We start from the raw sequence: 26300 nt of genomic DNA on the forward strand, positions 1-26300 counted from the left end.
GAGTGCTATGAAAAAAAATAAAGCAGGGGAAAGAGGGTGATGAGAGAGGGCTCTCTATGTAGGGAGGTCAGGGAAGGCCTCTCAGAGGGGCCACATTTGAGCAGAGACCTGAAGGAGTGAGGGAGAAAGGCGGGTGGACATCTGGGCAAAGGTGATCCAGGCAGAGGGAAGCACTGTGCACAGGCCCACACTTGGTGTGTTCGGAGAACCACAGGGAGGCCAACGCTGAAAAAGCAGAGTGAGCAAGTGGTAGCAGATGAGTCAGAGAGTGAAAGACGGCTTAGGCTGAGCCGCTGGAAGGATGCAATTGCCTTTGGCTGAGATGGAAAGATTGTGGGAGGAGCAGATTTGCAGAGGAAGGTCAGTTCAGTTTGGGGTAATTCTCACCATCACTCACCAGATAGGAATTAACTCATTCCATAGGACTTTGAGAGATTAAATAGCTCACCCCAGATCACCCAGGCAGTTGTTTTCAGAGGCAAGATTCAGACGTAGGTCTGCCAACCCTAACTTAAATGCCACAGGCCTTTGGCTGGTAGGGTGCTGTGGGGAAATCTGCAGAGGTGATATTCTGCTCATCCTGATCCCTGACCCGAGGAGCTTTCAAGGAGGGGGGAAAGGGGTACTGGAGAGTGAGGCAGAAGGACACTCAGGTGAAAGTAACAATGCCAGAGATCCCACAAGGCAGTAAGTAGCACGTGTTTAAGTGTGAAATGCAGACAAGAAGCACAGGGAAGGTGCACTTCTTTTTGAAAGAGCAAAATGAGTGAAAGAGTCCCAGCCCTGTCTGGGTGGAAGGCATCAGGGACGGGATGAACATCTGTGTTGAAAAAGGCCATGCTCTGGCAGAGATGGGAAGGCCCCCAGAGGCTCAGGGTTCTCCCTGGGCAAGTCTTTCTCCACATATAGATGCTTTTCCATTGTGACAAAGGTATATCCAGGCAGGATGCCTCCCCTGGACCCGTGTCTCCAACCACAGCCTCCTCAACATGCCACTACTGGGCATCTCTGAACATGCCCCACCTTGAAGTCCTGATATTCCCCTAATCCCAAGCTTGCTCTACCTGCAATGAGATTCCAAGAAGCTAACCCTGAGACAAGGATTCATGTACATGAGTGACTTATTAAATTTGGAAGGGCTCCCAGGAGGAACTGGTGAGGGAGTGGAGAAGCAAGATAAAGAGGGCAAGAAGCCAAGCAAGGGTGTGATTTCAGACCACGTCCCTGGAGGGTAGCTTCAGCCTGATCCAGCAGGGGATGCTGGATGTAAGTTACCCCTGGGAGTCTGGGGGGAGGCGGGCCGGTGCTCAGCTTCCACATTCCAGCACCACTTGGTCATTGGCTAAGGGCTGGGAAAGTGAACTCCTGGGCACTTCCTTGCAAGGGCAAAGGGACCCCAGTAGCGGAAGGGCAAGCCTCTGGCCCTTCACATGTACAGGCTGCTGGGAGAATCAACACACAGAAGCCAAACATGGGGAGTTCAGAAACCAACAAAGGGATCCCAGGGGATCTGAGCAGTGCCCTGACAGTGTCCACTACATGTGCCTTACCCATCTCAGGAAATGGTATTGCCATCCTGCTGGTTGCTCAGGCCCCAAACCCTGGAGTCATCCTTGACCTGCTCTGTCTCACACCCCCATCCAATCCTTTAGGCAATCTCGTTGGCAATACCTTCAAAATATACCCTGATCACTTTTTTAAAGTAACTTTTAAAAGTTGTGGTAAAGTACACATAACATACAGTTCAGTGGCATAAAGTACATTCACATTTTTGTGCAACCATCACCATCATCCATCCACAGAACTCTTTCCATCTTGCAAAACTGAAACTCTGTACCTATTAAGCATTTTGTTTATCCATTCGTCAATGGACACTTGGGTTGCTTCCACCTCTTTAGAAATATTTATTTATTTATTTATTTATTTATTTATTTATTTTATTATTATTTTTTTAATTTATTTTTGGCTGTATTGGGTTTTCATTTCTGTGCACGGGCTTTCTCTAGTTGTGGCGAGCGGGGGCTACTCTTCATCGCGGTGCGCGGGCTTCTCATTGTCGTGGCTTCTCTTGTTGCGGAGCACAGGCTCTAGACGCGCAGGCTCAGTAGTTGTGCCTCACGGGCCCAGTTGCTCCACGGCATGTGGGATCTTCCCAGACCAGGGCTCGAGCCCGTGTCCCCTGCATTGGCAGGCAGATTCCTAACCACTGCACCACCAGGGAAGCCCTGCTTCCACCTCTTGACTGTTTTGAATAATGCTGCTATGAACATAGATGTATTGTACAAATATCTGTTAGAGTCCGTACACTCAATTCTTTTGGGTATATACCTAGAAGTGGAATTGCTGGGTCATATGGCAATTCTATTTTTAATTTTTTTTAGTAGCTGTTTTACTGTTTTCCATAGTGGCTGCAAGCAGTTGACATTCCCACCGACAGTGCACAAGTGTTTCAATGTCTGCACATCCTCACCAACACTTTTTATTTTGTTTGTTTTAATCTGATCATTTCTTACCCCTTCCACAATGACCACCCTGAACCAAGCCATTTCAGTTTTTGCCTGGCTTATTGCAGTGGAATCCCAACTGACCTCACTGTTTCTGCCCTCATCTCCTGTAGTCTTCTCAACACCACTCCTCCACTCACAGCCTCCAGTGCCTTCCTCCCCTCCTGCTCAGAGTAAAAGGCAAAGTTTTTACAATAGCCTATGAGGCTCTACAAGATTTGTTCCTCACCCTCCCAAATCTGACTCATTTCCCACTTGCTTACTCCACTCCAGCCACACTGCCTTTTTTTTTTTTTTTCCTGTCCCAAGTAATCTACTGTCTCAGGGCCTTTGCCTATTTTCTCTGCTTGGAATACTCTTTTCTTCAGATATGCTTAATGTAATTTTCTCCCTCACTTCCTTCAGGTTTTATTCATTTCTCAAGGAGGCCTCTGGGCTTTCCCCATTGCTCATCAGCCCTTCCTCCATTTTCTACCTTTCTCCTCTCTGCCCTGTGCCTGGGAGGATGACCCCTACAGACACCACCACCTGGGGTTTCTTGCCCTCAGGCTTCTGGGTGGGTTTGGTCCATGACAGGCAATGCCAGAAGATGAAGGGTGAAAGGAGAGAGATGTTGAGTTATTTTCCCCCCCACATGCTCCCTGCTGTGCTCTGGGCAGTGGCCTGTCCCTCCTTGACCACAGCTGCATTTGGGAGGGGTGGTCCTCCGCTTCAGCTCTCCAGCTCCCCCCTCCCCTCCAACCCCCCACTCCCAGTGATACCATTTCCTCCCTTTGCCCCCCAGTCCTCCAAGTTGTAACTGCTTTTCTGCTTGCTGCTGATCTCTGGACCTTCTACACCCTTGTTGGTCCCTGAACCCTGCCCGTTCCTCTGGTCCCTTCACTAAGACTTGAACCATCCGAGCTGGATTCTGTCTCCCACTAGACCCTGACCTAAACACCTTCTAGATTATGTTATTTGCAATTTCCAGCCCTACCTTCTTTTCTGTGAATTGGCACTTACCATTCTGTTCTTCTGCATAGTACATATTATCTAACATGCTATATAGTTACTTATTTAGTTTCCTTGAACCCTCACACTCTGTGATGGAAGGTCCAAGGATGCAGGGATGTTTGCTTCGTTCACTGTTGTATCTCCAGTGCTTGGCACACAACAGGCTATCAGCAGATATCTCTTAAATGAATGAATGAACGGCCGACCGACTAAGGGAGCTGCAGAGAAGACAGCAGTGTGGTCCAAGGTGCAGGCAGAAGAGCTGACTCTCAGTTTCTCCTCTCCCCTCCCCGGCCCCGCCCGGAATGCTGAGTGCCCTGGAAGGAGGCGGAAATGAGCGTGCTCAACTGCCCTCCAGCCAGGTGTTTACTTAATTAGGACCTGTATCCCGACGCACGTTGGTGTTTGACTGTCCGCCTAATGGCTGCATCTGGTTCCCGGCGGGCGCAAAGGAACCTGCGAGGCGAGGATAGGCGGGGCCACCAGATACTGTCTGGGCCCTGCGCAGCCTCGAAAAGCCTCTGCTCGGGTATCTAACCTCCCCTCGGGCACGGGAAGCGCCCCCTGCAGGAGAGCGAGGCGAAGGGGGTTGGAGCTCAGCAAGCAGCCTCGGGCTTCTCCTGCGCGTCGTGCATCCGCAGACCCCAGCTGCCGGGACCACAGGCGGGATAACGGAGCGCTCCCCTGATACCAGATGCCAATTGCTCGCTTTACCATCAGCCGTGAAATTGAAGGATTACAGCGTTTCTCATTCTCTTAGTTTGGGGAAAGTGAGGGTGCTATAGAGGAAAAGAAACGGTTCGTGAGGCGGAGGACAAATAAGCTGGATCCTAAAGCAATAATACCAGGCAACATTTGGGCACTTGCTCTGTGCCAAGTGCTGAGTTTAGCGTTTTAAACGTGCTAATTTAATCCTCTTCTATATGTATTAATTCATTCAATCCTAGTACTTTATAGAGGGCAGATATCATAATAGCCCCACTAGACGCATGCGGAACTGAGGCTCAGAGGGGTTATTTCGCTAGCCTGAGGTCACAGCGCTAATAAGTGATGGAATCCGGGTTTGAACGCAAGCGGTGCGGCCCCAGAGCCCATGCTCGGCTAGAGAGAGGACTCCCACGGTCGCAACGCAAACTGTCCTCCTCTTAGCCGCAGGCCTGGTGGTGGGAAGGACAGGCAGGCTTCCAGGCTAGCCCTTGAGAGCCAAAAAATCTATAATTAGAGACTCCAGTCTCCTCCTCAAACCCCTAAATCTGAGATGGGTAGGAGGACGGAAAGTGTTGAGGAGTCAACCTGAGATTCTCACGACAGCTAGGGAAGGTGGGGAGGCCTCAGGGAACAGGAGGTTGTGACTGGCTGGGAAAACTCAGCTCGGTGGGGAGAGGGCGTGCAGTGTGGAGCGACTGAGTTTCAGGACCGTTTCAGGGCCCGGGGCCCACTTGTGTGCCGCCACGGGTAAAGCGCTTCGGGTCTGAAGTAGAGGAACGAATCCCAACTCCGTCGCATGTCCCCCAGTAACGATACAGAAGAGCTGCTTCGTAGGGAGACTCACTGGAAGGTTGCTTCTCTCGCAGCCAGCAGTTTTTACTTGGATTATAGTAGCTATTTTAGACCAATAAAAACAGTCGCGATTTTTAAAATGCCTGTATTTGCATTTTACAAAAGTTGAGAAATTGTTAATTATTTATATCCTACGTGGGGGGTGGGAAGCTTGCTGGAGGTGATGGGGCTAATAACCACCCCTCTACCTCGCACCTTTTGGCGTCACCACGGCTTCGAACTCTGGGATCTTCTCTCCCAGCCTCCTTTTGTTCGGCTGTGCCAGGGAAGTAATGAGTTTTCCGCAAGTTGTAGCAGATTCTGTAACACGGTCCCTCGGGACCTCACCGCCAGTTTTAAACACTCGGAGTCCTGGGGGCAGGCTGATGTGGGAGGTGGGGAAAGAGGCAGGAGGTACCCGCCCGCCCCCCGCTGTAGCCGGGTGTGGGGCGGACACACCCGGCCTCCATCAAAGCTTTGGATAACAGAGAGCCTCGGGGGAGCATGAATGGGGCGCCTGTTTTCAGTCGGGTTCAGATGCATCTCCACTTTCTTTTCCACAAGGCACAGAAACAATTTTCTTCCTGTGCGGCGGAGAGTGGGTTGCCTTTTTTTTTTCCCCTTGAACCCAGAATCTGCGAGACAGGGCCTGGGTCTCTGCCGGGAGCAACTCCAGAAAACCCGAGAGAACGCAGGAGGGGCGCAGGAGAGGACAGTGGGGGGGGGGGCGGGCTTCGGGGTGCCTCCAGAGCGCCAGCCCCGGCCCCACCTGCGAGGAGGCGGGACCTTGCGGCGCTGGACCAATCAGCACCTACCTGCGCTCACCTGGCCCCCCCCCCTCCCGCTGGCTCCCGCGAGCCGCGGTTCTCAAAGGGACGCGCTGAGCTTAGCGGAGCACTAGCCCGACGTCGCGGCAGCTTTTCACCCCTCTCTCTCCAGCCATGGGGCTCCCTAGTGGGCCTCTCGCGTCCCTCCTCCTCCGCTTCTTCCTCCTACTCCAGGTACTCCATTGCCTTGCCCTGACCCCTGCCGGGACGTTCCTCAGAGGGCGCGCGGGGTCCGCACGCGGCGGTGGCGTCGGGGAGAGAGCCGGACTGGGCTGCCTGGAGCCAGTGTTGTACGGGAAAGCCTGAGAGGACTGCCCGGGATGGGTATGCAGGGCCGGGCACGCCTGTGACCCAGCCTCCCTCTTTACCCCTCTTCCCTTAGGCGCAGGTTTACTGGCTGCCGCGCGCGGCCTCCGAGCCGTGCCGGGCAGGCTTCGGGGAAGCTGAAGTGACCTTGGAGGCGCGAGGCGCGGAGCTGGAGCCGGGCCGGGCGCGGGGGAATGGTAAGACTCCCCCCACGGGGGCCCGCCGGGCGGAACTTCGAGGCGGGGTCTGCGCTGGGGGTGTCCGGGCTGCGGCGGGGGGACTCCTGGCGCCTCCTCAGGTGTGGGGGACGCGCAGAAAGCATCCCCGGGGCTGGAATGGGGGTGGGCGTATGGAGAGAAAGGCCGGAGAGCCTAGCGCCCTCTGACGTCCAGCCCCTCCTTGCCCCTCTGCGGCGGCTGACCTGGACCCCCTCCTTCGGGGTGCGGGGCGGCTGAGCCGCTCACCCAGCCCGGACGTGGGAAGCTCTCCCCTGGGGCCCCAGCGGAGGAATGCGCCTTCCACATTCCTCCCCCAACCCCCGCACAGGTGTGGGGATGAGCCGTGCCCCGGGCAGCCCCTTTCGCCCCTCTCGGGCCCCCTTTGTGTACCGTGCTTTGTGTCTCCGACTGACAGACCAGGTCTGTTTCTCTTCTTCGCGCTCCCTTCCCCCGCCCCCCTTCTTGCCCGGCAGCTGGAATGCACTCTTAACCCTGCCCTTCCCGGAGGGCCCGCGCCCCTGCAGCCTGCCTGAAAACTGGGCCTGGTACACCTGGACTGGGGCCATCACGCACTGGGGACACCCCCCGATCCCCAGTGTACTGGGACTGAAATGTTAGGGCCCTTGAGGGAGTGGGCGTCCAGGAGCCAGAAGGTCTTGAGCTGTAGGGGCTGTGGGTGGGGGATCAAAGCACATTTTTGATCTCACAGTTTCTTCTACGGTTTAAAAACTTGAGGGGGTGGGGTTTACTTTGGTGCTCAGAACCAGTGTGTTATGAGATCCAGGCAGCTGACGGCTGATGGGGGCTCTTTCCCTTCATCCAGGACAGGGCGGGTTCCTCCACCGGATCAAACCCAAGTTCTTAAACAGAGGTGTATCCCAGGATCCTTGGGTGGGCTTCCAGAGGGTCCTTAACCTGTGAAATTGTTTAAGAACTTGTATGCATTTTTCTGGGTAGGGGATCTAAAGTTTAAAAATTTCAAAGCAATTTAAAAACCTGTGCCACCTAGCATTTTTCTAATGCCCCCATCAGCATACCCCTCACCCCAGGTACAAATTCCCACAGCTTGAATGCGCGGGTGAGCTGCCTAGGGGACAGAATGGCTCTCCTTTGTTTCTCCAAAAGAGGAGAGGGGGCCTTGAGTTCTGTAGAAGCCTTTATTTCTTCTTTTCCCCCCAAATAACTCTGCATATTGACAAAACAATTAACACCCAGGCTAGGCCAAGCTCCTTAAACTCTTGGCTGTAGGGAGCTGAGGAGAGGCATTAAGAGGCCATGCCTCATAAACTTTAAATTCTTGCACTTGGGTTTATTACTGACTGGCTAACAAACTGCAACTCAGCCAACCTGTAAAAATGTTAACTTGGGCAGGGCCCCAAATCCAATTCCGGCTCCCTGAGGAAGCTTTATTGCTAACCAGACTTCTGCCAAATCTGTACACCCTCCCCCTCATTGTCAAGTTTTCCGACTACAGTCTGGGAGAGCAGGCTATGGCTCTGAGTGTTGTCTGTGCCTTATCTTTCTTACTGAAGCAAGAAATATCAGATTAACTGTCACTTCACTAAGCTTGAGGTTCTTGGGGGGAAGCAGTGATCAGGTTTTCGATTTCACAGTCCGGTTGGCAAGTGCTTCTCGGTGACGTCAGGCATTTTAAACCTTTTGAGAAAATTCTGCTTTCTCGGATGTCTGGTTTATGGTTGTGAAAATGGTGGGTTCATGCCAGGAGCGCACCTAGGTTATAAAACAAAAGGTGGGTTAATGTGCTTGGCTAACCTTGAGTGCAGCTCCCTGCAATGTGCCGAGTTCTTAGAGCAGTCTTCCTGTGAAATGGGATGCTGCCTTCTTTTTAAATAAAAGCAAGTTTCTGAGCCCAATTTGTCCCAATAAATTGGGACTCCCCGGCAAAAAATAGTGGTATTTCTCCCCTTAGTCCTCAGCAGCTGACCTCTTTTCTACCTCCACCCCAGCTCCCTATCCTCCATACACAGGAGCCCCAGCCTGGATCCAGCCATGTTGAAAGGGTTGTCCTGAGGGTACATACAAACTCTCAAGTTTGGCCAAGCAGACAACAGTTTCCCTATAGCTAAGGAACAGTTGCCCTTGTTGTTCGCCCCTGGGTTATGAATTTCACAGGTGTCTATGAGGTTGAGCTCAAAGAAATTATCTGATATAATTAACACCTTGTTTGTATGTGCACTTTCCTCTTCAAAGCATTTGCACAACTCTGAGCTTGCTTTATCCTCCTGCCATTCTCTTGAAGCTGGTGCTGTACATTTAAACAACTTGAGCTCTTAATCCCAGAGTTGGGACTTCAGAAACCCTGTAGCCCAGCCCTGCTGGAGGTTTTAGAGGTGGAGAAACACAGGAACAGCTTAATGGATTCAATTCCCTAGGCTAAACTCGTGAGCTCCCTTGAGGGTCACAGACATGACTTTTACCTCTAGGTTTATGCCCAGGACCTGGTGCTTAATAGGTCCCAGTAGGTACTTGTGTGAACTACGACAATCTTGTGAAGTTCTGCCCATTTTACAGATGAAACCTCAGTGGTTGTGGCTTCCCCAAAGTCATCTCTGCAGTGACCAGATGGGACTTGAATGGAAGTTTCTGACTCCCAAGTTCCCTGACATTTTTTTTTTTTTTTTTTTTTTTATTTATTTTTGGCTGCATTGGGTCTTCGTTGCTGTGCGCCGGCTTTCTCTAGTTGCGGCGAGCGGGGGTACTCTTTGTTGCGGTGCACGAGCTTCTCATTGCGGTGGCTTCTCTTGTTGCGGAGCACGGGCTCTAGGTGCGCAGGCTTCAACATTTGTGGCTCACAGGCTCTAGAGCACAGGCTCAGTAGTTGTGGCGCACGGGCTTAGTTGCTCCACGGCATGTGGGATCTTCCCGGACCAGGGCTCGAACCTGTGTCCCCTGCATTTGCAGGCGGGTTCTTAACCACTGTGCCACCAGGGAAGCCCCCTGACATTTTTTTTACCACCAGAAAGTAGGAGGTGGATGAAATGAAGAAGTGGAATGTTGGAGCACCAAATCCCACCAGTAGCAACCCCCTACCCCAAGAGCGCTTAGTCATTTATTCCTTTTCATCCTAGGGTTTTCCAGAAACATTCCTGCAGAGGAAACCAGCTTGAATACAGTCTCTTTAAGTGTCCTAGTGATGGGGGCTTGGGTCAGGTGAAGCCAGGCTTGCCTAGACCAAGAGTGAGAGGTTAATCTGGAAGGAGGTAGAGCAGGAATGTTCCCCCACCCCAACCCCACAGTCTGGGGTCTGCCTTCAAGTGTGGTCTAGGAGCAAAGACAAAGGAGAGGTGGGAGGAAGGAGCTTTCGTGGTATTAGTGCAGTGATTAAAGTGAGTGACCTAAAGTGTTCTATACATCCTTCATGGAGAACAGTTGAGAGAAGCAGCTTAATTACAGTAAAAGAAATCCAGTACTTCATTATGGCCCCCTCCGCAGGTTCAACTCACCCTTAGTCAGCGTTTGGGTAAGATTAAAGCTAACCCTCATTAGCTTTGGTAGAAAACTTCAAAGTTCAGTAATAAATCTGACTGAGCAGGAGTTAACTTCAAGATGGTTTTGCTTATTTCAACTCAGTAAAAATTGCCTTTTGTTTTGGAGCTCCCATTCCGGGCTATGCCCTCTATTTACATTTTATTTTTTCAGTGAACATATATTTAGCATCTGCATGTATCAGGCACTATTCTAGAATGGCGGCTAAAACAATGAACAAAACTAAGACCCTGCCCTGGTGGAGCTGACTGTCTAATGTTAGTTACTTTTTATGCTTATAAGAGCCTTGCTGCGCAGGTGGTGGTAACTCCCCCTCAGCTGTAAAATGAGGGTAAGAAACTTGGTGTGAGGTCACTGGGGGAGTCCATGGTGCCCAATAAATCTGCCTCTGTGGAATGAATATTTGGAAACTGGGGCTTCCAGCCCACCCAGCTGCCTTCCTGGCTCAGCAGCCGAGTAGGGTTGGTTGCCAAAGCCCGACGTACATCACTGTTAGCTGGTGTCTGGGGAGCAGGTCTCAAACCTCTAGTCTCTCTTCTCATCTCCTCACATGGCACTCCGTTCCTAGGTTACCCATGCAGGGTGCCCTCACCTCCCTGCTGTGTGAGGAAAGCATGGCTTACCATGAGCAATGATTCTCTAGGAAACGATAGCTCTGCAAAGCATTTGGAGGATGATGGAGGAGGAGGAGGGACAGAAGGGCCTGTCTTCCCAAATCAATGGAGGCTTCGGTCCTGAGGCTGAATGATCTCCATGCAAAGAACCACTGTTATTGAAGAATAGCATATGTGGAAGAAAGTGTCCAGATGATAAGTGTACATACAGCTCAATGAACATCACACACTTAAAACACCCATGTACCTAGCACACATATCAAGAAACAGCATTATCAGCACCTCAAATGCCACTTCCCTCCCCATCTTTACCCTCCCCCAGGAAAACCACTATCTGGACTTCAAATACCATGGATTGATTTGCCTATATTTGAACTTTATGTAAAAGAATCATACAGAATATCCTCTTGGATCTGGCTTCTTTCACTGCACATTGTGAGATTCTTGCACAGTTCTGGATGTAGTTGTGGTTGATTGTCATTCTGTAGTTTCCATCATGTGACCATCCACACTTCGGCTATTGATGGGCGTTTGAGGAGTTTCCATTTTTTTGGCTATTACAGCTAGTGCTGCCGTGAACACCATTGTGCAAGGGAAACTGCATAGGCAGATCAGTTAGGTACATCCCTGGGAGCGTAATTGCTGGGTTAACTGAGGATTACCTGGGGATCTCAGTACTGTGGCCGAGTACTGAGAAGTCAGCTTTTCTGTGTCTTGAAGCAGCTGAGTCTCTTCTGGACTCTCACATCCCCCTCTCCCAACAGTCTCCTTACCAGACCCGTCCCTTCTGGCTTCTTGCTTCCCACCTGGCCCTGTGCTAAGAGACAGCAATTTTTTATTAGGTACTTGGTCACGTCCTTTGTTTGGGGGGAGAAGTCCTTCCCTTTATTTGTCCTTAAGCTAATGCTTGTTACTTTCCCCAAAGTAGAAAGGGGATCTGGAAAGGGCCCTGAATTTCTACGGTGAGAACTTCTTCATGGGTGGAGATTTTTCATCCTGGCCGGTGTGTGGGTGGGCGGCAGCAGCCTCGTATGGCCAAGGTGGTCGAATGCAGCTCCTCCCTCATTATAGAGGTAGTGAGGTGTCTGAGACTCAAGGCCAAGCTGACTGGTCATTCAGCCAACAAACATCTGAGTACCTACTGGGAGCTTGAAGTTGAGAAGCAAGCAAGGCCCACAGCTCCTTAACCTCAGTGAGCTCCCTGACCACAGGAGGAAGCAAATCAGTCACCAGGCAATTTTACTAGTGAATCCTTCATTCAGCAAATATCTATTGAGCACCTCCCAAGTGTCAGGTACTGTTCTAGGTGCCAGGGATACATTAGTGAGCAAAACATGCACAAAACCCAGGCTTTGTGGGCCATTCACCTGCTAGTGGAGGGAGATGGACAAAATAAGTAATATATGCATGTAATCAAGTGGGAGGAAAAATATAGAGTCACATAGGAAGGACTGCTGACATGTTCTGGGAGGTGGGGGGCACCTGGCAGAAGTGATGTCCAAGCCAGAGGCCGGGGAAGGGGTTGGGACATGAGAGGTGGCAGGGAGTGTTCCTGCCAAGGGAACAGCATATGGGGTCCAGGAACTTAAGTATGTTTAGTTTGGCTGGACCATGGAGTGTGAGGTGGGGAGCAACAGAAGGGAAGTAGGCAGGGTCCAGTCCAGTGCGGAACTTGCCTCACTCCAGAACAGAGGCAGCGTGGTGTTTGGGAAAGGCAGGAGATGTGGCTGACGTTCCAGTTGTGCCCTCATGCAGGCCACTGTCTCTGAAGTCTCCTCTGGATCCAGGACCCTGGGCCCACATCCACCATCCCTCCTCGACTCCCGACTTTTCCCAGACCCAAGGATGACGTGGTCAGCCACAGTTGAATATTCCCCCTGGTTTCATTTAACCTGGCATTACCAGGCAGCAGGGGCAGCAAGGAAGGGCTTTCAAACAAAATGAAACAAACACATTTAATAATACCATTTACTGGAGAGCTTACTGAGTTCCAGAAACTACACTATGTACTTTATGTAGTAAGCCCCTTTAATCCTCCTAAAAGCCCCATGAGGGGAGTGGAATTGGCCCCATTTCACTGGATAGGAAACCTAGGCTTGTAACTTTGTAACTTATCCAAGTTCACCCAGGTCGTAAATTGTGGAGTTAGGGCTTGAACCAGGTTGGACTCCTACTTGAAAGGTACTAACCATTTGGGAGTCAGAGTTGTGAGTCCTCTGGCCTCAGCCAAGCTGAGGAAGATTGGAAATAGTTAACATCTGACCCAAGACTTTTGAATTGCTGTTCCCTCCACTGGCCTCTGTTAATCACCAAGATCTGGAGTGATGGGGGAGGGGAGGAGGAGGGGACACGTCTTTCCAGGACCCCAGCCTCCCTTTTAGGATGTAGGGGAACAGGGAGGGTTCAGATACCAGGCGCAATAGCTGACAGTGCTCTCACTGTCAGTCTCAGCAGAGAATCTGCTTCTGGCTGTTCATCTTCTTCCTCTCCTCACCACCCCCCCTCCTCCCAGCATTGAGGACCTCCCCCAGCCCTGCTCTGAGTGGAGGAGCTTGATACGCTCTGCCCCCTCCTCCTCACCCAGCCAAATCTGGGCACCCATGTGGTTGTGGCTTACCTAGAGCATCAGTAGCCTGCAAATTCCTCAAGGTGACAAAATCCCCTCCAGGCTGCAGCTGCCACAGTCCCGATGGACTTCGGGGTATGGGGGTCCTGCTGCTTGCTCAGCGAACCAAAATGCCTTATCCTGGGAAGGAAAGCCGAATGAACACTTTCCTTCCTCCCTTTACCCCACCTTTGAGCTCGTAGCTCTGGCTCTGTTGCTGACATCTGAGGAGAGGGCTCGGAGCCAGGGCCACACCGCCAGGAGGTGGGAGGGCTGGTGCCTGCTTCCCCCTCATGAGAGCCTCTCTGAGCTACACAGAACCCAAGAAGGAGGAGAGAGCTGTTCTCCCTCAGGACTCTGAGGTATCTCAGGGGCAAGATGGGGCTGGGGAGGCACGACCCCAGGCTTTCTTCTTCCTCCTCAATCTCAGTTACCCCACTTTTGCTTGTTCAAGAGCACATAAGATTAGTTCGAAATTACATCTCTCTTACCAAGCCTCAGACCTGTGTTGGAGACTAATAGTAGGTTGATCTTGCCCAGGGGGTCCGACTTCAGGGCCTCACATTAACTTTAAGAAGTCTTTGCTCCCTGGGAATTAATTGTGTGTATGTGTGTTTTTCTAAGAAGATTCCTCCCCCCACATTGGCAACCCCACTCTCTCCCACCCTCAAGTCCAGGTTCACTCGGAAGTTCTTCAGATTCTTGTCAAAGCCAGCAGTGAGGACAGGCCTGATGGTGTACATCTGGGCACAGGCAAGGGAAAACGGGGTTCTAGGCCTGAGACAAGTTACTCTGGTCCCAGCTCCTCGGCCTTGATGCTCTAACTCCCCTGTGTGGGAAGTGCCTCCGTGGCCCTTGGACGTGAGGAGGTGGACTGCTGGTTAGTCAGACAGAGAGCAGGGCTGGAGGGCTCAGCTACTAACCTGGCTGTCTTGCTTAAGGCTGCCTGCCTTCTCACGAGCCCCATCTTGTAGCTTCAGGCAGAGAGAAAAGACAGGTACTTGTGGGCTCCCCACACACAAGCCAGAACAAGATGCCAGGCCCACACCCTTCCCTCTCCTTGTGGAGTCAGCTTCAGCCAGGGCTTCTCACCAGGGCTTCAAGACCTGCCATTTTCTTGTCTTTTATGGTCTTTTACTGCTTCCAGAATTCTCCTGTGTTCCCCAACTGGAACGCAGCCACACTACAACTGGTTTACCCCTGCCTTTGAGTCAGTAGTTTGCAAGCTTGGCTGACTATCAGGATTGCCTAGGGAGCTTTTTATTTCTATCACACCCTCTTTCATATATACTATTTTATATAATTTGTGTAGAGTTGGGCTCGTTGGTTGGGATTTCACATTAATACGTGAATATCTAGTCACTGTAAAAACAATGTTTTTCAATAAAATAATAGCATGTACTATGTGACAGGTACAGCTCTTAGCATTTTACGTGTATTACCTTGTTTAATCACCATAACATCCCTTGAAGTAGGTACTATTACTATCCCCATTTTATGGATGAGGAATCTGAGGCCAGAGAGGTTAAGTAACTTGCCCAAGATCATGCAAATAATAAATAGCAGAGCTTGGATTCAAATCTAAGCTGCCTGAGCTTTAACCATTGAACTCCATTGCGTCTCAACAGAAGCAAATCAGAAACAAACACGTGAAAGTTCTCTCTTCCTCAGTTCTGCTCCGGTAGGGTAAGCACAGTTAATAGTTTAATGTGAATTCTTGTAGACCTTTTTCTTTTTTTTTAATTTTTGAATTTAATGTTATTTATTTTTTTATACAACAGGTTCTTATTAGTTATCCATTTTATACACATCAGTGTATACATGTCAATCCCAGTCTCCCAATTCATCCCACCACCACCACCACCACCCCACCACCACTTTCCCCACTTGGTGTCCATACGTGTGTTCTCTACATCTGTTGTAGACCTTTTTCTTGACAAAGAACTTATGTATGCACACAGGAATTATTAAAACAAGGATTGGACTATGTCATACTTAACAAACATTATCGTACAACTTACTTTTTTTAACTTACTGAATCACAGGCATCTTTCCAGACTGGTAAGTACACATCTATCTTGCTTTTAACAGCTCCATAGTCTTCTACGTGGTAGATATACCATGATTTATTAGCTAACCCCCTATTTTTATCTTTTACAGATGTGGAAGTGGGGAGGAGTTAACGTAAAAATTGTGAAGTGTTTGAATTTTTAGAAATCTGTCAGGAATCACCTTATTAGGAAAGACTGCTGTAGAAAGGTGATTGAATGAATTGTTCCTCTTAACCCCATTCAGTTAAATTAAATTTTTATGTTTGAACAATACCTTCAAGACAGGCTTTGAGGTAAGCTTAATAAGGTTACTGTACCATTTAAAAATCATTAGTTTTCACACTAACCATTGTTTTAAGGTTTAGTTATCTGAATGTTTCAAAAGTATTTGAAATCAAAAATTTTTTAAATTTAAATTGCATAACTCAGAAGTGCACTATCAAATGTATTAGCACTTGCATTATTTTCCTTGGATGTTGAAAGCTTGAGAGTGTGCCATTCAGTCAAAGCGAAAATGCATTTTTTCTCAAGTTTCTCTTTAGTTTTCAAAATCTAGTTAGCAAGCATTTTGATGAATAAAAGTTGATTTCCATTCTTAAAGAGAATACTCATTTCTGATCTTAGTTTCCAAGAGGGGCTTATGGGTTTTTTCTTAAACCCAAATATTGCTGCAATAAACAGTCTTGCACAGGGTGGTTGCATCGATGTAAAAGATTTATCCTTGAAAACCTCAAATAATTCATAACTCCTATGATTCAAGACTTATGTCCTCTTATGAACATATGTGAAGTGTATGTGTGTGGAATAAGGGAATTGGATGCTTACAACTCACTGGTCTCCCTTGTATTTTTTTTAAGATTTTTTAAATATCTTTTTTGTTTATTATTATTTATTTTTGTCTGTGTTGGGTCTTTGTTGCTGCACGCAGGCTATCTCTAGTTGCGGCGAGCGGGGGCTACTCTTCGTTGCGGTGTGTGGGCCTCTCATTGCCATAGCTTCTCGTTGTGAAGCACGGGCTCTAGGTACTTGGGCTTCAGTAGCTGTGGCTCACAGGCTTAGGTGCTCCGTGGCATGTAGGATCTTCCTGGACCAGGACTCGAACCCGTGTCCTCTGCATTGGCAGGTGGATTCTTAACCACTGCACCACCAGGGAAGCCCTAGTCTCTCTTGTATTGAAATAATGTGACTTTTTACACTTTTTCTTAATTTGGGAGATTTGCATTTCTTCAAACTGCATACAAAGTGAGACTTTAATATTTACAGCACCATTTCAAATTTTGACAATTGAAGTTTGCATAAAATATAACTGTATTATAATGTATAGAGTGTCTGAGCTGGAGTTCCAGAGCCACTGTGCCTGGGTTAAATCTGTTTGTCTACTTACTAGCTGTAAGGGTTGGGTAAATTTGCTTAACCTCTATGCTTCAGCTTCCTCATCTGTAAAATAGGGGTAATAATGGGGATCTCATAGGCTGTAGTGAGGATTAAATGAGTTAGGGTATGAAAAAGCATGTAGTAAATAAATAAATGTCAGGTGTTAGTGGTAATGATAATAGCAATGGTGTTACAGCTAGACTAGTTTGTATACTTACATCTTTAGACTGCATTCCTAGAAGAAAAATTGCTGGGTCAAAGGACTTTTATAGTTCATTCAACAATTATTGAATGCCTACTTTGTATCAGGCACAGTGCTAGGTGTTGGGATATAGTGATAAGCAGATTCTAACACAGTCTCTGCCTTTGGGCATTATAGAGACTAGTAAGGGAGATAGGCAATTAGAATTGGAATGGGAATGTAGGGAGACACTGTTCTAGGCAGAAGAAGCAGCGTGTGCAAAGGCCCTGTGGTAAGGGGTTATGATGCACTTAAGAAGAGGACCATTGTGGCTAGACAATGGAGATAAGGATTGGGCACATTATAGATTTTGGGTTTTATCCTGAGAACAATGGCACATCATTGATGAGTTTCAAACAAGGAAGTGATCTTATTTTCTCAAATGTATCTGTTGCGTTTTTAAAAGATCCTTTTTTTAAAATGGAGAATTTTGTACTCATTTAGGCTAAAAATGATGTAGTAAGTACTAAGGTTGGGGAGGTAGAGATGGAGAGGCATGAGTCTTGGTGATTGACTGTGAAGGGGAGTCTGAGGGAGAAATGGTCAAGGAATAGGATGCTAGATAACAGTACACTAGGCACTGTGCTAAATATTAACTCATTTAACTGAGGCAGGTATTACTAGCATCATTCCCATCTTCTAGGTATGGAAACATACTTGCCCAAAGTCTGTCGCTGGAACCAAAATTTGAGTCCGGGTACTCTAGACACAGCCTCTGGGCTGCTTCTGAGGCCCAGATTTTGGATTTGTGTAGCTGAGTGCATTGATGTACTATTCCCTGGGAGATACACTGGAAAAGGACCATATTTAGGGCAAGAGTAAAGAAGATCATGAATTTGCTTTTGACATGATTTTAAGATTATGGATTATGCCTTTAAAGCATCCAGGGGGAGATATTGAAAAGACAGATATATATGGTGGTCAGAGGAAGAATCTGGACATTTGAAATTTTAATACATATTCTGAAGTGCCCTCAAAAATCCATACCAGTTTACCTGCTTACAAGAAATAAAGGTGAGAACCAGGAACTTTAAAAAACCAATAAACTGGGCTTCCCTGGTGGCGCAGTGGTTAAGAATCCGCCTGCCAACGCAGGGGACACAGGTTCGAGCCCTGGTCCGGGAAGATCCCACATGCCGCAGAGCAACTAAGCCTGTGCGCCACAACTACCGAGCCTGCGCTCTAGAGCCCGTGAGCCACAACTACTGAAGCCCGCGCGCCTAGAGCCCCTGCTCTGCAGCAAGAGAAGCCACGACAATGAGAAGTCCGCACAGCGCAACGAAGAGTAGCTCCCGCTCGCCGCAACTCGAGAAAACCCGCGCACAGCAATGAAGACCCAACGCAGCCAAAAAACAAATAAATAAATAAATTTATTAAAAAACAAACAAACAAACAAATGATAAACCGTCTTCCCTAAATCCACCTCCAGAAACTGACTCAGTAGAAGTGATGGGTGGGCTGGAAGCAGGGAATCTGGGTTTTTTTTAAAGTTCTCCAGGTGATTTTATCAGTTGGATTTGGGAACTGTTGCTCTGTGATATCATGAAGGTCACTGTGAAGAGGTGAATATATCTCTTTTAGAGAGGATCTGAAAGAAGGAACAAACTAGTGAAATGTGAATGAAAGCATGGCATTCCACCCCCTCTTTGGCCCCACAGGTTGCAGGGATCTTAGTTCCCTGACCAGGGGTTGAACCTGGGCCTTGGCAGTGAAAGTGCCAAGTCCTAACCACTGGACTGCCAGGGAATTCCTGAAAGCATGGCATTTTGAATTTAACTTCCAATGCTTGTCTCAATGGAAGTTGATCCTTTTTTTTTTTTTTTCCTTAATTTTCTGCTTACCTCAGGATTCTGAATGACCTTTACCTTCTTGTTCTTTTGTTTTGCTTTTTAAATTACCGTCCCTGGTTTTGAATACTTAATTGTGCTTTAAAAAGCGCAATACATCTTATTTGGCCCTAACAAGAGCCTGGGTGTGTGTGTGTGTGTGTGTGTGTGTGTGTGTGTGTGTGTGTTCCCATTTTTAGATACTGGAAATTACCAAGGGCTTATATTTGTTGAGTGCTTACTGTTAACAGCTTAAATATGAAGCGACTTGCCCAAAGCTGCCGGGCCAATGGGCAGCAGTTTAACCCACCAGACCCTTAATTGGTATCCCAGAGGTCCCAGGTTGATCGCTGGGATCTCTGCTCTCATTCTTGAGGGTGGGAATCATTGACAGCACCTAACACTGAGCTTTGAGTCAGCCATGTTTGGAACTCCCAGAGTGCTGTCAAGTATAGCTCAGCTTGGGTTTCTCTCTGGGGATTATAAGGGAGGACCCAGCTCCCAAGCGTGAGGAAGAACCTGAGTAATGGAGATCTTTCCAAAGAGCTTTCTGCAGAGAGGCAAAACTCCCCTAGAAAGAATTGCTTTCTCCTTAACAACATGGGGTTGCCATATACTAGTCAGAGGGGGGAAAAATCACAACGTCTCATTCTGATTGCAAATCAAATACATGTTTACTATGGAAAAACTGGAAGATAAGCAGAATGGAGGTCCACCACCCATAAAGGACTTTAGTCATTTCAAATGAACATTTTTAATAGATCTTCCAGGTCCATTTCCGTAATCAAGTCTTCCTTGAAGATATCTGATCTGAAGGAGAGGGCCCGAGTCCCATTGCTTCATTGCCCCACAGCTCGCCCTCCTGCCTGGCATTCCTGACAATCCAGCTTCATATTCTACTTCAGTGGATCAGAGAAGGGCTACAGGCTGAGGGCCTCAAATGCCCCATCGGCGCCATCTGCAGGAAGATCCAGGTCCAGGGTGAATGGTGTATAGATGGAGGCGTCTGCCAGGCGTAGCCACACTCCCCCAGGGTCATGCTGTTGTCCAGGAGCTGTCATCTGTGTAAAGCTGCTCCTTGCGCCGCCGGTGGCCACTTAAGAATGCCTTTCACCAAGCGCTTCAGCTCCAGCACCGTGCTTGACTTCCTAGCATCCCCCAAGGTGGTGATCTTGTGGTGACGGATCATCACGAACACCCAGGGAGGCAGGTCCACTTGCACTGCTCTCTGCTTTAGGGAATCAGTCTGGCTCCTCTGAGGGCGACAAACGGCTGTGGCAGGACACGTGGGGTGCTTTATCTCCCGGCATGCCACGGGATAGCCCCTTGGGGTCCTAGCATCTCGTGGGCTCCCCATGTCCCCCCTCCGCCCCCCCGCTCGCATGCCTTGCAGCCGCTGCCCACTAGTCTCCTCAGATCAGATTCTGCTCACCCTCCACCACCTTGGACTTCTTTTTTTTTTTTTAATAAACTTATTTATTTATTTATTTTTGGCTGTGTTGGGTCTTCGTTGCTGCGCGCAGGCTTTCCCTAGTTGCAGCAAGTGGGGGCTACTCTTCGTTGCGGTGCGCAGGCTTCTCATTGCGGTGGCTTCTCTTGTTGCGGAGCACGGGCTCTAGGCATGCGGGCTTCAGTAGTTGTGGCTCATGGGCTCAGTAGTTGTGGCATGCGGGCTCTAGAGCACAGGCTCAGTAGTTGTGGCGCATGGGCTTAGTTGCTCTGCGGCACGTGGGATCTTCCCATACCAGGGATCGAACCTATGTCCCCTGCACTGGCAGGCGGACTCTTAACCACTGCACCACCAGGGAAGTCCCTCTTGGGCTTCTTTGGCCTGGAAAGTCATTGGTTCTGGGGAGAGCTAGTCTGCCTTCCTGGTGCCAAGGCTCCACCACCCCCCCTTCTTCTAACGAGTATAAAGATATTAATATTTTATGATTGTCAGGCTCAGGCTATAAACTATAAGTGGCTATTTTGTAAATATTGTATATTAACGCATATATGTGGAATCTAGAAAAATGGTACAGATGAACGTATTTGTAGGGCAGGACTAGAGACATAGACGTAGAGAATGGACATGTGGACACAGGGGGGGAAGGGGAGGGTGGGACGAAGTGGGAGATTACGTTTGACATAAATAGACTACCATGTGTAAAATAGATAGCTAGTGGGAACCTGCTGTATAGCACAGGGAGATCAGCTCGGTGTTCTGTGATGACCTAGATGGGGGGAAAGGGTGGGGAGGGAGGTCCAAGAGGGAGGGGATATAGGTATACATATAGCCGATTCACTTCATTGTACAGCAGAAACTAACACAACATTGTAAAGCAATTTTACTCCAATATAAATAAATAAATAAATAAATGGCTGTTTTGTGACTTTTTCCCCCTGAGCAGAGCACTGTTTTTCCTTGATACCTTTTTTACAGTATTTAAGGCTGTAGGTGAGACATTTGAGTGACTGTAGCACACGTAATTAAGTATTCTGTTGAAAGTTAAGTTGTTGAGACTTTTTTTTTAAACACTAAGCAACAGTCATGAACATCCGTGCAGGTATGGTTTTGTCACATCTTGGATGACTTCCTGGCACAATTCTTGGGTCGAAGGACTTGTTTAAGCCTTAACTGCCCAAAAGTTTGTGTTGATCTACGTTTCCCCCACCCCCTTACAATATATAGCAGCATCCATTCCCTAAGTATTTCACAACACTTGTCCTTTTAATTTGTATTTCTTAGTAAGTGAACTTTTTTCTACGGGTAGTTTTACTCAGGAAAATGCCAGAATCTTCTTTCAAGGCAATGCCACATACTTTCTCCTTGCACCTTCTTATCCCACTCCCTTAACAGAAAGTAGTGATAGCTACAAGGACAGGTTTGTTTACTTTATAAGCTAGGTGTGTCTCTAGACCAAGCTAGAATGGAAACACCTTTGACAGTGTCTCCCTCATTCCCCAACAAGATGCCGTTTGGCCACAACACTTTCAAACTGATATTACTCTTCCCTTCTCATTAAAATGCCCAAAGATCAATAGGAAAACTGTCAAGTGATCAAGTGTTGATCACTTGAAGGACATTTACCCCTGAGAGATGGTGGTTTTATTTTGCCAGAACATCCAGTAAGGTTGGACATTGGGACTACATAGCACCTCTATGTCATGGCTGAGAAGACAAGCTTCTGACCTTCATGGGTGTTTCCTTGAGAGTTGGAAGTGTCTAGGCAATTCCAACCTAAAAGCAGGCCTGGGATGAGTTCCCAGCCTAATATCCATTAATTCTTAAAAGTCTATTTAAAAAGCTTTCTTCTTTCAACAGCTCTAGTACTCCAGGGACTCAACCCTTCTTGCCCAAGTTTTATAGTGGCGCCAGCTCAGGATCTGAGGCCAGGCTTGGCAGGATGGTCTTTAGAGAGGAGCTCTGAGCACAGGCCAGGGACTCCTGGTTCCATTGGATGTTTCTATCTAGTGCAGATACACAGAGCTCTGATATAAAAAAAAAAAAATCTCTAGAAGCTGTCTCAGGTTACTAACTCCCTTCCCCAACAGTATTGTAGGAATTGTATGTTCAGACTCAGTGCTGAAACCTATCAGTTTATATTGGTACAAATACCTACATCTTCATCAGGTTCATCAACTTTATGGTTCAGAACCTCTGTGGAAGAAACTGAGTTTAAAGCTGTCAAATGACTTTAAGGTCTTAGGTGGGTGTGGAAGTAAGAGCTATGTTTACGTCTCTGTTTTTCAGCCTTAAGATCTGAACTATTGCCCCATGTGCTCGTCAGTGCTCACCAACTTGTCCCAGAAAGAGTTTGACACGAGCCCATTCATGCCTCCATGACTTGGCCAAGATTTGTGGCCTTGTGGAACTAGGCTGCAGTCAGGAACGGGAATCAGCTTCCTTCACTAGCTGTGAGAAGGTACGGTAGAAGGGGGGTGAGTAATGATGAGACCTGGTTTCGGATCAACTTCATTTTGAAACCAGTGATACAAGCCAGTAGAGCCAAGAAGCATCTGGGAGGAAGTTGTAATGATCTGCCCCAGGGCTTACCGTTTACCAGCCTCTGTGTGACTCATGGCTTACAAAGAAAACTGCTCATGTTTCTACAGGTGCCTCAGCGAGTTTCCCTGGGCAGGTCAGATTGGCTGTGAGATCTCCATCCTCTGCCTCTCCCAGTAAACCATGGAGCACCCCCTACGAAACAGTCCTCTCCAGATGCAGACTGAGCCAGCTCCCTGTTATGTTCTTTGGTGCTGTGTATCCCCTTTTCCCTTCCGTGCATCAGCCCTTAGGTAAAGCACATGGCTGTAACTCACCCCATGCCCACTCTGAGAGATGGTTTCTCTATGGTGTAGAGAGAGGCATGGACTTGGAGTCAGAAGCCCTGGTTAATTGTGAGTAGGCTAAAAGTTGCTTGTATTGAGGGCTTACTCTGGGCCAGACACAGTGCTCAGTGCTGTGTGACCGTTATCCCACTTATTCCTCCCAATAATCTTACGAGGTAGGTATTATTCCCATTTTCCAGATGAGAAAACAGCTTCTGTATGTATGTTCACACGACATGGATGTGAACCCAAGTCTTTTGGACTCCAAATCCCATATTCTTCATCACTCAATTTCCTCTGCCTTTAGGATTTGAAATCTGGTCCTGCTGCTTCCGAGTTATGGGGCTTCGTATACTTTGCTCTCCTCTCTGAAGCTGCTTCCTGAGGCACTTCAACCCCAGGGTAGTCTCTTGTTTCCTGAGTTGTCAAAATAGGGGAGTAGTATCTACCTGGTGGGTTATTTTTTGAGGACTTGGATAAGAAAACACTTAGCTGGGTGTCTCGGGCAGAGTGGGTCTTTGAAGCTTGTTCCTGCCTGCCTGACTCATGCCCCTTGGTTGTATTCTGCATCCAGCTGAACGTGGCTGAGGGCTGATGGGGCAGCTGGAATGTGCAGCCTGCGTGGGAGGCACGTACAATTGAAGTACCTGACTACTGACTTCTCCTTGATTGTTGGCACTGTCCCCTCTAAGAATAGATGGACAGCCCAGATACTGTGCTACAAATGTTTGGACCCATAAAACAATGGAAATGTGCCAGCAAACAGGGTAGTGAAGTGTACCGTACATTCCTGGTGGGCAGATTTTGTGGACAGCAGGAAGATGGTTTCTGGGTTTCTGGCAGCTTTTAGAGTTTGGGGGATTAAGGCATTAGCCCCCTGCTGGGTAACTTGGTGGGAGAGGATTGGAGAGTTCATTGAGAGGCACTCATTAAGTGAAAAACCTGACAGGCTTATCTGGCCAGCCCCTCTGCTAGCTGAAGACCTTCCCTTAGGAATAGGGCTGTTTTAAGAATGCGAAAAGTGACAGTTAATTTTTATTTTTTATCAGTGTTTGAATAGCTAGCTAATGCATTCACGTGGGTCAAAATTCAGAAGGGTACACGGTAAAAAGTATCTTTCCTGTTCCTTAGCTACTAGCTTCTCCACCCATAAGCCCAGTTTTTTGGGTCACCTTCCAGAAGTATTTATTTTAAAATACGAATGTTATCATAGACTACATTTCTCCATATCTTTTTAAATAAATAAATAAATAAATAATTAATTCAGCTGCACCGGGTCTTTAGTTGCAGCACATGAGATCTTTGTTGCCGCGTTGGAGATCTTCGTTGCGGCATGTGGGATCTAGTTCCTTGACCAGGGATCAAACCCAGGCGCCCTGCATTGGGAGCACAGAGCCTTAACTGCTGGACCACCAGGGAAGTCCCCATATCTTTTTTTTTTTTTAATTAACAATATGTCTTAGAGATCTTTCCATGTCAATACATAGGGGCTTCCTTATCTTTTACAGCTTTTTATGGCTGCGTAGTGTTCTCGTATAGATGTTATCATTACACAAAGTTAATCTGTCATTGATGGACATTTAGGTTGTCTGGACTTTTGCTATTACAATCAACGCATTACTGATTAGTTTGGTAGATAGCTGTGGAAAGGTGATTTTGGACAGGAGGCAGTATCCTATAAGAACTTAAAGGTACTTGAAGATACACATTTTTTTCCCTGATGCATCCCTAGTATTTAGAAGAATGTTGGGCACTTAGGAAACACTCTACTAGTTCTTTTTTTTTTTTTTTAATTAATTTTATTTATTTATTTTTGGCTGTGTTGGGTCTTCGTTTCTGTGTGAGGGCTTTCTCTAGTTGTGGCAAGCGGGGGCCACTCTTCATCGCCGTGCACGGGCCTCTCACTATCGCGGCCTCTCTTGTTGCGGAGCACAGGCTCCAGACACGCAGGCTCAGTAGTTGTGGCTCACGGGCCTAGTTGCTCCGCGGCATGTGGGATCTTCCCAGACCAGGGCTCAGACCCGTGTCCCCTGCATTAGCAGGCAGATTCTCAACCACTGCGCCACCAGGGAAGCCCCTCTACTAGTTCTTGATGGATGCTGCGTTGAAGAACCTGACTTTAGAATATGACCACCCCGAGTTCTAATTCTAATTCCACTCACTAGCTGTATGATGTTGGGCAAGCCATGTCACCTCTGAACCCCCATTTCCTCATGTGGTATGAGTCCGTATAAAGTTCTGGGGTTTACAAATTTGTGGTTTTGTGGTTTTATCTTATTTGATATTCAAGATGACTCTGTGAAGTCTAATTTTCATCTTCCAAATGAGAAAACCTAAATTCCTAATAAGTTAATTCAAGTTCTGCATCAACATGCTGATGGTTCCAACTAACAGAGTTTTGAGGGACCTTTGCATGTGTCCTTAACACAGCTTTAAGCAATGCTGAATCACCTAGTGAGTTCAGGTATTCCCTTTTAAGCTTTTCGTCTTCTTTTTACATCAAGGAGAAAGTGTTTTTGGTCCCATTATTATTTTTTTTAACTAATTAATTTATTTATTTTTGGCTGCGTTGGTTCTTGGTTGCTGGGTGCAGGCTTTCTTTAGTTGTGGCGAGCAGGGGCTACTCTTCGTTGCATTGTGCGGGCTTCTCATTGCTGTGGCTTCTCTTGTTGCGGAGCGCGGGCTCTAGGTGCACAGGCTTCAGTAGCTGTGGCACGTGGGCTTCAGTAGTTGTGGCTCGTGGGCTCTAGAGCGCAGACTGAGTGGTTGTGACACACGGGCTTAGTTGCTCCGCGGCGTGTGGGATCTTCCTGGACCAGGGCTCGAACCTGTATCCCCTGCAGTGGCAGGTGGATTCTCAACCACTGCGCCACCTTGGAAGCCCCTACTATTCTTGAATACATCTTTTAATAACATGCTTCTCTCCCTTCAAACCAAGGGAAGACAGGCCTTAGGCTCAAAGCTTCAGCAAACATGGGAATTCCCTGGAGGTCCAGTGGTTAGGACTCCGCACTTTCACTACCAAGGGCGCGGGTTCGATCCCTGGTCAGGGAGCTAAGATCCCGCAAACCATGCGGCATGGCCAAAAAACAAAACAAAACAAAACAAAAACTTCAGCAAACAGTTGATTCTGGGGCCCACAGAATTCAAGTGCCTTTCCCAGGATCACCCATCAAGTTAAGGTCAGTGCCTGCACAAGAATGGGGTCTCCATCGCTATTAATAGTATTAACAGCAGACCTGGCCATAATGCATCCTATTTGTCAGTTCTTTACATTTATTCTCATTTAATCCTCACAACTACCTGTAAGAGAGTTACTGTTATTATCCCCGAGTCTAGTACTTTTCTCCAGATATCACACTGCCTCACTGAGCATCTAAA

General features: G+C 48.0%; 1 protein-coding gene and 1 long non-coding RNA gene across 3 annotated transcripts in view; both read left to right on the forward strand.

The window, feature by feature from the left end:
- The window catches only part of CDH3 (cadherin 3), a 106663-nt gene that overhangs the window by 55590 nt on the left and 24773 nt on the right, over window positions 1-26300 (forward strand). Inside the window, exons 1-2 of one of the 2 annotated variants that reach the window (XM_059904937.1) lie at window positions 5891-6037; window positions 6246-6366. In XM_059904937.1, the coding sequence (XP_059760920.1) occupies window positions 5978-6037; window positions 6246-6366 (181 nt within the window). In that variant the 5' untranslated portion in view covers window positions 5891-5977. Of the gene's footprint in view, window positions 1-5890; window positions 6038-6245; window positions 6367-26300 lie in introns of those variants that run through there. The other variant, XM_059904938.1, reaches the window with a different exon arrangement.
- LOC132353614 (uncharacterized) lies at window positions 14509-23104 on the forward strand. Its single transcript, XR_009499055.1, has 3 exons — window positions 14509-15457; window positions 22342-22513; window positions 22704-23104. It is a non-coding gene; the product is annotated as an uncharacterized LOC132353614 (long non-coding RNA).

Source organism: Balaenoptera ricei, chromosome 19 (genome assembly GCF_028023285.1).
Source record: "Balaenoptera ricei isolate mBalRic1 chromosome 19, mBalRic1.hap2, whole genome shotgun sequence".
NCBI lineage: Eukaryota > Metazoa > Chordata > Mammalia > Artiodactyla > Balaenopteridae > Balaenoptera > Balaenoptera ricei.